This window comes from Neltuma alba, unplaced genomic scaffold, assembly GCF_004799145.2.
Source record: "Neltuma alba isolate B1F8T4 unplaced genomic scaffold, ASM479914v2 tig00011488_pilon, whole genome shotgun sequence".
Taxonomy (NCBI): Eukaryota; Viridiplantae; Streptophyta; class Magnoliopsida; order Fabales; family Fabaceae; genus Neltuma; species Neltuma alba.
Window position 1 is genome coordinate 90,867 of NW_021636157.1, and position 12,521 is coordinate 103,387.

General features: G+C 33.2%; 1 protein-coding gene across 4 annotated transcripts; it reads right to left on the reverse strand.

The window, feature by feature from the left end:
- Positions 1 to 980: 980 nt before the first annotated feature.
- Positions 981 to 4,847, reverse strand: LOC114714178 (ubiquitin carboxyl-terminal hydrolase 2). 4 transcript variants are annotated; one of them, XM_028898889.1, is made up of 7 exons: positions 4,648 to 4,847; positions 4,286 to 4,350; positions 3,457 to 3,505; positions 2,974 to 3,020; positions 2,229 to 2,275; positions 2,013 to 2,115; positions 981 to 1,941 (listed from the first exon to the last, which is right to left on the reverse strand). In XM_028898889.1, exons 3-7 carry the CDS (start codon positions 3,485 to 3,487, stop codon positions 1,165 to 1,167), a joined length of 1,005 nt encoding a protein of 334 aa, XP_028754722.1. In that variant the 5' UTR covers positions 3,488 to 3,505; positions 4,286 to 4,350; positions 4,648 to 4,847; the 3' UTR covers positions 981 to 1,164. The 4 variants fall into 4 exon arrangements, with proteins under 4 accessions (XP_028754722.1, XP_028754723.1, XP_028754724.1 ...); XM_028898890.1 differs by having other exon boundaries at positions 4,286 to 4,368; XM_028898891.1 differs by lacking the exon at positions 4,286 to 4,350.
- Between the last annotated feature and the right edge of the window lie 7,674 nt (positions 4,848 to 12,521).

Genomic DNA, 12,521 nt, shown 5'->3' on the forward strand with positions numbered 1-12,521 from the left:
TAAATTTTATCCAAAAAAAAAAATCTAGGCACCCCTTACTTGGAAAATGTTTGAAGGGTCACCTGCCATGTAGGATTGAGTTAGAGATAAAAAAGGATAATAATATAAAGAATTAAAAAAAATGAGGGAGTGGGTCATAACCAATTCCCAAGGTCAAAAAAAGAGTCATAAACAAGTCAAAAGTTCAAAGACTGAGTCGCATCGAATCAAAGTTCAAAAACCGAGTTATAAATAAATTAAAAGTTAAAGAACTAAAAGATTAATTTTTTTCATTTTCTTAATAGGGGTTAATGCTAGTCAAAATGACAATTATGCCTCTCTTTTTTTGTCTCAATGTCCACATGATTATTAAGTTATTGGGACTCTTAGCAATAAATCAAATTTAGGAGATTGATTTATAATTTTTTTTTTTTAGTTTTTTGAATGCCTAACTTTGTTATTTGGAACCTACATGTAATCACCTTGCCTCACCTGGCGGTTTCTACCATTGCGTATGCTTATTCTATTTTGAAGAAGGTTCAAAAAATTCGAACAAGGACTCGTTGAGGACGCAACTCAATGTTAATGCTCCATGTTGGGATCCATTCGAGGTCAGACCAGATGAAAATATGTTTTTAAATATATGTATTGGTTAATTTACATGAAAGTAAAAATAAAACAAAGACATAAAGATACAATGTTAAATAATAATAAAATTTAATGGCTAAATGATGCAAACTTTCCGTGAACTTTGAGCTAGTTGCACACAACCTCCTTGACATTTCAAAAATTAAATTTAAAATAAAAATACCCTCATAACATACACTTCCTAAAAAATAATTTATTATGGAAAAAAATTACAAATTAAAAATCTTTAAGCCAACCATATTAGATTTTAAATGATCCAAATTTTATTACGGCAATTAGCACACCATCCTTATTGCTATCATGAGTATCCAACGAGAAATGCCAGCGACCTCCAAACATAATCTTCTATCAGCTAAGCGGTAATAGGAAATTATTCCTTGAAACCCCAGTTAATTTGCATACTCAATGCACTACTTGAACCATGAAAACCCGGTGCAACATAATACAACAGGTACAATCTTAGATTCAAACCAGATTACAATAAGAAAATGTGAACACATAAATGGCTGTATCACTACTAGTACTGGACCACATTCTTCACCGAGAGCTGCTTGTTTTTTGCTTGGCCTTCTCAATGAGCGGCTTTAATTGCTTCTTCTCAGCAAGGATCTTCAGAAAGTTAAACAGAAAGGGTATATAGTTGTGCTTCCTGCGGATATTCTCAGTTCTCCATTTTTTGAATTTTTCTTCCTCCATCAATATCTTCTCAGTAGCAGCTTCAATCCCCGCATTCACTTCAGAGAGAGAATTGTTCAGGGCCTCGTAATTGCTATTTTCCATCAGTCTCTCTGATTTTGATGCAGCCAGCTGCTGCAAGATGCGCTCCCTCCTCTTCTGAAGCTCCTTCAGTTCAGCCGTATACATCTCCTTCCTGTTCTTGATAATTGCCATGAGATTAAATCTTATCTCACTTTGGGAATACCTATCAATACGTTCCTGGATCACTGGTTGCACCATCTTCAGCCAGTCCATATCACCTTGACCGCCAGAGCACTGACCAAGGCTAATGGGACCCTCCTTTAATCCATCAAGCTCATAGAGGACCCCATCCACCGGTAGGTAACTTATAAAATGGTAAACATCGTCATCTTTCCCGGCAACCTTCTGCTCATCAGGGACAAAAGGTTCGGGCCTTGCAAAGCTATTATGGGCTGTACGAATAGCTTCACTGTTATTGATAGCCAATCCTTTCAGCTCAGGAGGGAAGTTCTTGGTAAATTCTTTCAATTTTGACAACTCTGGTCCAATGTCAATATCTGGTGTATTCATAAGGATAGACAAGATCGCTTGTGTTGCACAAGCATTATTTATTACCTGCAAATTTAACACTGAGCAATCACTAAACCTTGAAAAATAACAAGATTTTGTAAACCAAGAAAACTAACCTGGCTAGCAAAAAACAAGTTAGGATTGGGATCTTTGATAACGACACGGTCATCCTTTTCTCCTGGACGCCATTTGAAAAGAAAAATCAACCCATAAACAGGCCTGCAATTGAGGATGGAAACCACCAAGGGGGGGGGGGAACAAAGGCAAATGTTCACAAAGAGATCATCATAAATTGTGAGCATAAACTTAGCTTGGTGAGATAGTACACCAACCTAAGGCTGTTGAGTGAGTCAAGGTCCAATGAATACAACTCCTCAACCTGCCAAAATATTGGGCATCATGACATGTCCATGCAGAACAGAAAGAAAAAAATAACAGGGACATGGAAAGTAAAGAGCCTAGGGCTATCTACAAAAAGTACAAACTGGAATCGGACAGGAAAATATAATTGTCCCTGGCAGAGGACTTCTACTTATATTAAAACTGAGAAAATCAGGTGGTCCATCATGGGTATTAAAAGCTTTTTAATTTTTTTTGGATATTTCTTCTTAAATACATACACTGTCAACCTAGCCATCTATAATTAAATGCAGAATGTTACGTGCTTTACTGTTGGTAGTTCTCTTTCATCTTTTTTAATTCATTCCCAATTACTGTTGTTGCCGTCCAATTTAGATGGTAAATGTTCAGGCATAAAGCGTTGTCATTTTACCATCAACTCTAAAAGTAGACAAAGCCGTGTTAGATTACATCTCCAAAAAATTCATGCTGAAGAAATTCAAGGAGATTAAAGTAGATAAATTTCTAAGGTGGCTACTAGTCAACAACAACAACAACAACAAGCCTTATTCCACTAGGTGGGGTCGGCTACATGAATCAGACGACGCCATCGTGTTCTATCAACAACCCAGTCCTTAATATTTTCCGTTGCCGGGAAAAAAAACATCCCATAGTAATCAAAAGCTAAAAATACAACACTAGAACAAAACGAAATACACCTATGTAGGACAAAACTACCTGTACTCCTTTCACTTGCATTTGTTGTATAAGTTCTGTAAATACGCCTGAAAAGTTAAAAAGAGAAGGCGGGATACTTTGAGTTATGTTTTAACAAAAATTATGCAACGACTACAGAATTACAAGAAGCATGCCAGACCTTGAACAAACAGTAAGAGATTAACAAAAACAATATGTCAATATATCATTTCATTCACATAGGAAGTTTGTGAGTTGCAAGGCAAATCCCTGAATTATGTTTAAATTTATGAAGCTCAGCATCTATTATTGGAGGCATGAGGCATTTATGGACAGCCATCTAATGGCTTACCTTTTTAGGTAGAGTGACTATTGAAATGGTATTCTATAAGTGAAGACTGAATCTAAGAAACTTGATTTCCACTACCTCCCCTTTCTTGATTATAAAAATTTTTAGCATTAGACAGAGATCGGTCCTGCTTTGGCCCCTCATCAAATAAGTAAGACAAACTGCTAGAAGAATACCTGGATCTGACTCGATTGTGCACCAAGACATGATTGAAAATCTTAAAAGCTGCAAGGAGGGGAATATAATTAGAAAGCATGAAATATGAAACATTGAGTCTCGAAAACAAATTTGTTCCTATGGTTCTAGGATTGCACATACTTTCTATGATTCGATTCTCATCAGCAATCGTTTTGCTGATGAATAGTTTTACACCCTAGCTCAAACTTAGGAAGGTGATGATATGATTACTTGTTTCCTTTTTTAACTAGTCTAGTCCCTTGATTAAAACAGGCTTATTCATTATTCGTGACTGATTTTATCCCCAGGAAGACCATATCAAGCAATAGCCCATCTACATGAGCCCAAGCGCCTGGGTATTTCTCGTGGTGAGGTATGGTTTTGCGCCTTCACGGGAGTTTAAAGGTTTCCAAAGTTTATAATTTGATTGGCCATTGAAAAATCGCTCCCAACGCATGTTGGGAAGAGAGAGTTGGGCATAGATATTAAATTTTATCGAGGGTATTTTTGAAATGTTACAATAATCTTTACAAAATAAAATCCTTCAACTATTATCAACTATATGCTCTGATACGTGTGATTCATTTAAAGGTCTCTTAATAGAAGGGACTACTACTACGACAATATTCTTTTCTGTGAAGCCATTCACCGTCGAGACAAGTTTGTTTTTTACAGGGGACGGAAGCCGACCTGGAAACACAGAAAGGACGGCAATTCCGCCTCATATCCGGTCACGGAGGTATCCGGGTCCCGAAGAACGGGCAATTAAAATTAAAAAAAGAAAAAAAAAACTCAAAATTCGGATGATCAAGAGGAACACAATCTCACCAAAATAAAGACTTTTGAAATCAATATCCAGACTATGATAGTTTCTTTCCTCTAGGAAGGAATAGCTATTCAAAAAAATTCAACTAGAAACCGAATTAGATTAGAAAGGAAAATATCAGAATCAAAGAAAAGAAAGGCAAGAACGAGCAAATTATTACATAAAAAGAAATTCAGGAGTACCTAAAACCTTCAATTGTATCAGATTTCAACTCCATTAAACCAACTAACAGAGATTCAGCAAAATATAACATAATTCAAGAGAAAACGGAAATTAAGATTAAAAAAAAAATTTAGCAGTAAAAGAATAGTAAAAAAAGAAGCAGTGAGATCGAAAAGAGAGGGAAGGGGCAGGGGAAACGCACCAGAGAACCACCGCGCTGGAAGAGAGAAGGCCTAAAACAGAGTGAAGAGGACAGGGTCTGAGGACTGAGAGCCGACAGCGACGACGGCCAGCAACGGCAAAGGCGATAGTCAGGGGTGCAGCCGCGATTAAAACCTAAGGCCGAGGCAAATACCGAAGTCTGAGAGCCAAATAATAGTAAAAGGAATGTTGGATAACTACAGGATGAACACTAGGGCTGCGTATGGACAGGGAAAGCCTTTTGTTTGATGCTCAGCCCAAAAGATGACGCAGCCTGCTGCCCGGTCCTATCAAGTAGAAACTCTAATTATTTTGGGTAGGACAAAGAGAGCCTGGGCTGGGTGGGTTTTTTTGCCTAGCGTAACACAATGCCTTATATCATATATAGAAAAAAATTCAATTATCGTGTTTTGAGACAAGTAAGAAGAAAAAAGAATTATCACGAATGAGTCTATTACTCATATATATATATATATATATATATATATAAGGCATATGTAGTCTTATTCTTCATCTTTCGATTTCTTATGGGAGGTAAAAAAAATATTTAATAATTAGAACAGTTAATAATTAAGCTAAATTAGTTGTTCAATTCTTTAGTTTATTCATATAGTTAGTGGATTCTTATAATCATGTGAAAACACAAAATTTGAAATGCGGTTTTATTTTTTATTTTTTTTGTTTTAAAAAATTGGATGTAAGAGAAAAAGAAGGAAATTTGACTTGGAGTAATTTAGCATATTGAATCTTATATTTTGATATTTAGCTCTTTTATATAATTATAATTTTTATGCTTCTTTCATTTTTTTCTAATTTTACCTAATTTTTTTAGCTAAAATAAAAGAGATAATTGCTTAAAATAATATTATCTTATATATCTAATTATATATTTTTTCGAGTAGAGCCAAATGGGCAGGGCAGCATACCCTGCCCGTGGCCCTGCCTTGCCCGTGAATCAGCCCAGCTCAAAGATGCCCATTTTTACTTGGACAGCTTTTTGTTGGGCTGGGTTGGTGCTTTTCTTACGAGCTTAGGTGAGCTTATTGGGCATGCGGGTCTCATGCACACCCCTAATAAACAATCCCGAGTTTCCTCGCCTATGCCTGCACCCCTTAGAGTCCCAGTTTTCTTTGGATTTTATTATTATTAGGAATAATTAATATTTAAGTCCTCATAGTTTTAACTTATTTTTAATCATGTCCCTATATTTTTTTTTAATCAAGTTTTTATAATTTTACTTGTTTTTAATCAGGTTCTTATAATTTTTTTTTTATCGGGTCCTTATTGTTTTACTTCATTTTTAATTAGGTCATTATAGTTTTTATTCTTTATTATATAAATAATAAATTATTATAATAATAATCTTATGTTAATATTCTTTTAAAATTTTAGTTAAACATATATATTATTTATTTTTCAATTCTAATTTTTATAACTATAAAATTCAAATAATAATAATAAAATTTTCTAAAATTAGAATATAATTATAAATAATTTTTAGTTAAGTATAATTGATTAACCTGATTTATTATTAATTACTAGATGATTATATTAATTATTTTGTCCAATTATATAATTATTAATTTAAAAATAAAATTAAGTTTAATGAATAAAGTTAATAAATAATTTTTTTAAATCTATAAAGGATCTAATTAAAAAATAAGTAAAACTATAAGACCTAATAAAAAGGAAAAAAAATAGAGGGGTCTAACTAAAAACCAGTGAAAGTAAAAAGATCTGATAAAAAGAAAAAATTTAGGAACCTGACTAAAAATCATATAAAACTATAAAGACCCAGAGATTAATTATCTCTTATTATTATTAGTTTGCTTTGGGCTACTACAGCACATTGCTGAACCATCGGTTTTATTATTGTTATTATTAGGCTAAAATATCTATATTTAGGTTTTGAGAAAATTTTAAATTTGCATTAACTTTCAGTTTATTTCTTTAAATTTAAATGTGTATTTTTAATCCCTTAAATACTGGCTCAACAATTTTAAAATGATCTCTCAATATTTAAATGCTAAAATATTAAGTTTTAAAATTGATGAGTTAGCATTTTTTTTATTAGTGAAATTAAGGGTGTTATGTTTAGAGAACAAAAATACACTTTTTAAACTTAAGAGGTTAAACTATTTTTGGTCCCAAAAAAAAAATTAAGAGGTTAAACTGAAATTTTATGCAACTTTAAATCACCTTGTTAGAACTCTTCTCTTTCTCTATGGGTGTACCATGCCCATTACAGGATACGATGTGTCAAAAAGTAGATGTTGTCAGTCTTCGGAGGAAGGATTTGCTGCTAAGACCAGATAAGCATTCAATTATTTTGCATTCGATTCCTATTCTTTTTCTATTTTGAGTACATTAACCTTACAAAAGCTCTTTGTCCACTTGCTTGAAGTTGAATCACCAAAAAGTATACTTTAACCTTATTATTACTTTTAGTTTGCTTTGATATCCTAAACTTTCAAGTTTAGATATTAGTTTAAAATTTTTTTAATAAACTCTCAATTAAATCAAGTTAAAATATCAAAATCTAAATTCAAACTAATAAGAACCAAATTAGGAATTTTCGAGCATTGTTAAAAGACCATAATATCCCAAAATAATTAAAAAGAAAAATTAGCACCTCTTTCTTAGCATGAGTAATGTAGAGTCCACATTCTAAAACCAAGAATTTAATAAAGCTCTTTTAATTACTACTATGGTAGAAAAAAAAAACGATTAAAGTAGCTACCACAATAGAAAAGGTTTTACTCATTTCAAAAGAAATCTATGATAGAAAAGAAATGATCAATGACTTGAAAGATCTATCATGGATATTTAGAACTCCTGTCAATATTCATACAAGTTAAATTTTAGAAGAATAAATGAATCTGTTTTTGAAATCTTACATGAATACAGAAATTTCACATTATTGGCACATGCAAACCTATGTTAGAAAGGGTTAAGCCCTATTAACATGGTAATAGAAAACGAGCCCCTGTTTACCACAATTAACACATTTCTAAATATTTCAAGATAGGCCTCTGAGCATTAAACCCAAGAATAACAAACCAAAGCTTACTTTGCGACCAGGTTACTAAATCATACTCATAAAATGTCACATCTTGCAAAATTTAACCATGATAATGGAAATGAAAAATTAAGTTAAAGGCTAATAGAAAAAGTAGAGTGGCTGTCACATCCTAAATTTTGAGCCTAGAAGCACTAGAATTAGCCTGAAATGGGCAGGCTACTAGACTTTTTTTGGCAAAGGTCCCAGAGATTCCCTAGAAGGACAGAGGGATTCCCAGTGACTAAATCGCAAAAGGAAAGTTTTCTAGGACTGAGAAAAGAGGAAGTTAGAGACTCAGAAGAAGTCTCAAGGCCCAGGAATGAGAAATAGAGATAAATGTAGGCCAAAGATTATGTTGGAGGCCTCAATGAGGTGAATTTTGAGGTTAACCCAAACCAGGGGCAAAATCATAATTTTATAAAGTTTTGGGCTGGTAAGGGCAAAAATGAAAATTATGCCCAAAAATCCTAGAAAATGAAAAATAGTAGGTTAAGGCCTGAACACTTCAGAAAAATTCCAGGAAAATAGGGATAAGGTTCAAAGGCCTGTACGAGGCTAAAAATGACGAAAATGCCCCTAGAAGGAATTTGTGGAATTCCCAGGGTTTTGAATGATTTTGAACATTATTAAAAAGGAATTATTTAAAGTATAAAGAGGTCTCAAATAATTGGAAGAAAATGGAAAAAAATACTTGAGGAATTATCACAGGTTTTAAAAATAATTCCGTCCTCAGAAAGTGAAGAGGTTGGCCTTAATGGAATTTAAAACATATTTATACATTATCAGGGGAAAGTCAAAGTCAAAGGTCTAGAGGTTGACTTTGGACTTAAGAAAAATTAGAGGGATTCCCTATGATGAATAAATAGTATTGGTATCTAGAGATAGATTCTCGGAGTTGTGGACTGGTAGAAAGAATTCGATCAAGATCACTCCAAAATAAATATTATTAATTATTTTAATTATTTTAATGGAAGAACAAGAGAAGAGTATCACTCTCTCTCTTTGGGCATATTATATAATGCCATCTGAATTTATTTAAGGTGAGAAAATGGTATTATAACATGTCCCAATGGTCCCGGGAAAGTCAAGACCCTAAAAAGTATCCTATGCGGTGCAGAACGGCAAGATAGGTAGAGGAATGCCTAAGGGTTGTATTTTGCACGAATTTTATAACTAATTTCCTCCCTATTTTAATTCCAAAATGATGAAGGAATATGGAAGAGACAAGTGTACGGTTATATAGGAAAAGAAGGTATTACTTGTATGGTTGGGTGCAAGACATGTGTACGGTCGGATGCAATACACGTGTAGGATTGGATTAAAAGCATGTGGATTGATAATGTAAGCATGATGTCATCAAGATGATGTAATCATGATGTCATAGGACACTTGTCACCATAAGATTAAAAGAGAAAATGGACAGTCCAGATCAAGTCACATTTTTAAAATCAACGGCTCAGATTTAGTCTTTTTTTTTTTTATAAATACCCCCTCAATTTCGTGCAAGCCATGAACCTATAGGGAAACTCTTGCAAAATGGATTCTAGAGAGAGAAATAAGAGGGGGAGAGAGAGGCCAAGTGGTCATATACAAGATCAAGCTCCAAAACAAGGTATGTTCATGGTTTTTAATGTAGTTTTCACTACCTTTTTGTTGTTGAGCTTGGTTATGGATTTTAATGATTTTTGGGAGCTTGAAATTCTAGGGAGACATGCTGCACGAAATTCTTAAGAATAGGGGAAGATGAAATTGATGTTAGAATGATGTTTAAAGGCTTGAAAGAAACAAGAATCAAGTGGCTTTATATTGAAATTGGTTGAATTTCATGACTATGTAACTTGAGTTATATTTCGGCCAAGGCTATTTCATGAGGAAGGAGTTTGATTTTGATTATTTTTAGCTTGGAAATGGATTTTACATGCAAAATTGTATGAGTATAGTATGTGAAATTAATTTTAGAGAGGTTGGAAATCAAACTCAGAAGTTAGAAGTCAATGTAGCTTAAAGAAAACAAAGTATTGATGTTGTTGATTACTATGGCTTTAATGAATGAATAGAAATGATGTGTTGATGTATTTAGAGCCATGGAACATTAAGGAAGATGAATAGAAAAGGTTGAGCAAGCAACCTTAATGGTTGGTAGCAAAAAGGAGCAAGAGGAAGTAAAGAGAAAGTTTAAAGACACAAGGTAGTAAACTTAAATTTACTCTTATGTGCTTGGTATTTGCTTTCATGTATGACATGTTTCTATGTTATATGATATTATGAACTCATGTGTTATTATTGTGAATGTGCTTGAATTATGCCATAGGCCTATGTGTTTTATGATAAATGCATGATGATTTCCAAACATGTTATTATGTTATAAAGATGTTAACTTGCAAGTATGTTATAAATGCCAAGCTTGCCATGTATGTTTGGGTGGTTATTGTTTGCTACTGAGATTTTTCCGAATCTCACCCCTCCCTAAACAACCATTAAGGTCAAGTATGATAGACAATGATTGCATGAAGGAGAGCATGAGAAGGAAGGAGAAGAAAGTGAAGAATTATTCATGTTAATGAATGAAACTATTGGTTAATGTATAATTCTCCTATTATGTAAATTATGTCTATGAATGTCAATGATGCCATGTATATGTTTAGAATATTTAAGGCATGAATGAAAATGTATAAGACTGGAATGGGAAAGGACAGAGCCAAGCTCTGCATGCTAAAACAATAAAAAAGAACTAAAGCAAGAATTATCTAATGGATAAAACGTAGGTCCTAGAGTAGTTAGTTTCCAACTCCAGTTTGACCTACCAAATGTATGAATTAAGCCATGAAAGTTGGTAGATGTATTATATACATCCCAAGCTTTAAAATGATAGGTAGATCACCTTAATTGGATATGTATACTAAGAGATACAAATTTCCAAAGTTGAACCAAGAAAATTGAAAGTTCCAGAATTTACCAAATGAATAGTGATTTTCATGGATTAAACTGTATGAATTGGCTTGAGATAAGTCTAGCTTGATATTTTTCTTCTGTAGAGAATTGAAAGAGATTTGAGTAGAATTTTGGAGTACCTTAATATGATTTTTATAGAATTAATTATGATTTTTCAAAGTTGGACTAAAAATCTGGAATTTAACTAGTGAATAGTAAACCCGAGAACCAATTGAAAAATTTTTAATCTACGAGCTTGGTGTCATGAATCGGTTGTGTTAGATATGATTAGTTTTGATGATGTCAAATAATAGAGCAAAAAGTTTACATAAATTATTTATCTCATATTTTGACTAACTATCATACTTACTATCTTGTATAGTTTCCTCAAGAAAAGAAAGGAGTTATTATGTTGCACTTTGAGTTATGGAGAATGATCAAGAGGAAGAAGAAGAAGAGAAATTGAGAAAAGAAGAACTTGCAAGATCAAATGAAAATATCAAGATTCAAGTTCATAGATTTGATGTTAAATGTTGCTATACTCAATCAGAAGTTTGAATGGCTCAGTCGGAAGCTAAAATATACAACCGGGAAGTTATACCATCATATATTGAGTCACCCTTCATATAAACATGGAAAATAAGCTTTAGAGGTGATTTTTATGGGCAATTATCGATCACTTGATCGATAAATGGATGATCGATCAAGTTATCGATAAAAACACATACTCTGTTATGCTCTGTTCTTCGTTCAGCTCTGACATAGGTTCAGTATTTCTTCAATATCTCCTAAACCACAAATCCGTTTGAGACAAAACTTAATTCATATGAAACTATACTCAGAACATGGTTCATGGATACCAAAATCAACTTCAAAGAGTTTCATATGAAGGAGATATGCGGTTCGAAACATTGTAGTAAGGATTAACGCCTTGATTCCGACCTTCAGTCACTGCGATGAAGATAACTTTGTAACTACAATGAACTTTGGGGCGATTCTTGTTGCATTATAAAGTAGACTCAAAGAGCTTTCTGGGGATAAGTCATTTGTAAAATTTGGAGTTGAATTGGAAGAGTTATGATCACTCAAAGTTGATCTTCGTTTTGCTGGAATCAGACTTTGAATTTATTGAGGCAAAGACCAGAAGTTCTACACTGAACGATTAAGTTCTCAAGCAACATGCGACTCAAACATGTTATTGAGTAAAAGCTCTAGAAGAGATGAAGAAATGAAAAGCCATTATCATATGCTACTCGAGCCTGATCAACCGACTACATACTCGATCACTTTATCGAGTTCCTGGTACTATCTCTTCAATTCTTCTCTTTTATCTTCATATGCATTATTGAGGTTTTATGACCTGTTGGATAAATGGTTTTCGGATAACATTATGGATAAATGTATTTATCGATCACTTGATCGATAAACAAGGTTAACGTTATGGATAAATAGGCATTTATCGATAGCATGATCGATAAATAGATTATCGATGAGAAGACAGATAAATGGTAATGTGTTCTACTCATTCTATGTTTTGCTTTAGTCTCCATTTATCGATTACCTCATCGATCAGTCATTTATCGATAATATGATCGATCATTGCTCTTACATGTCTACCTTGTTTTTCACGTAACGTGATTGATAAATTAGTTCTTTGAATTTACAGGATTAAATCTCCTTGTTTTACTTTATCGATAACTTTATTGATCACTCATTAATCGATCACCTATTCGATCAACCTACATAGAATGTGTTTTCTCCGAATATACTTTTGCTTATTGTTTATCGATAAGGTTATCTATTATTTGTTTATCGATAATGTGTTCGGAAAATCATTACTTAAAATTCTATTCTATAACACTTTGTTTATCGATAACCTGATT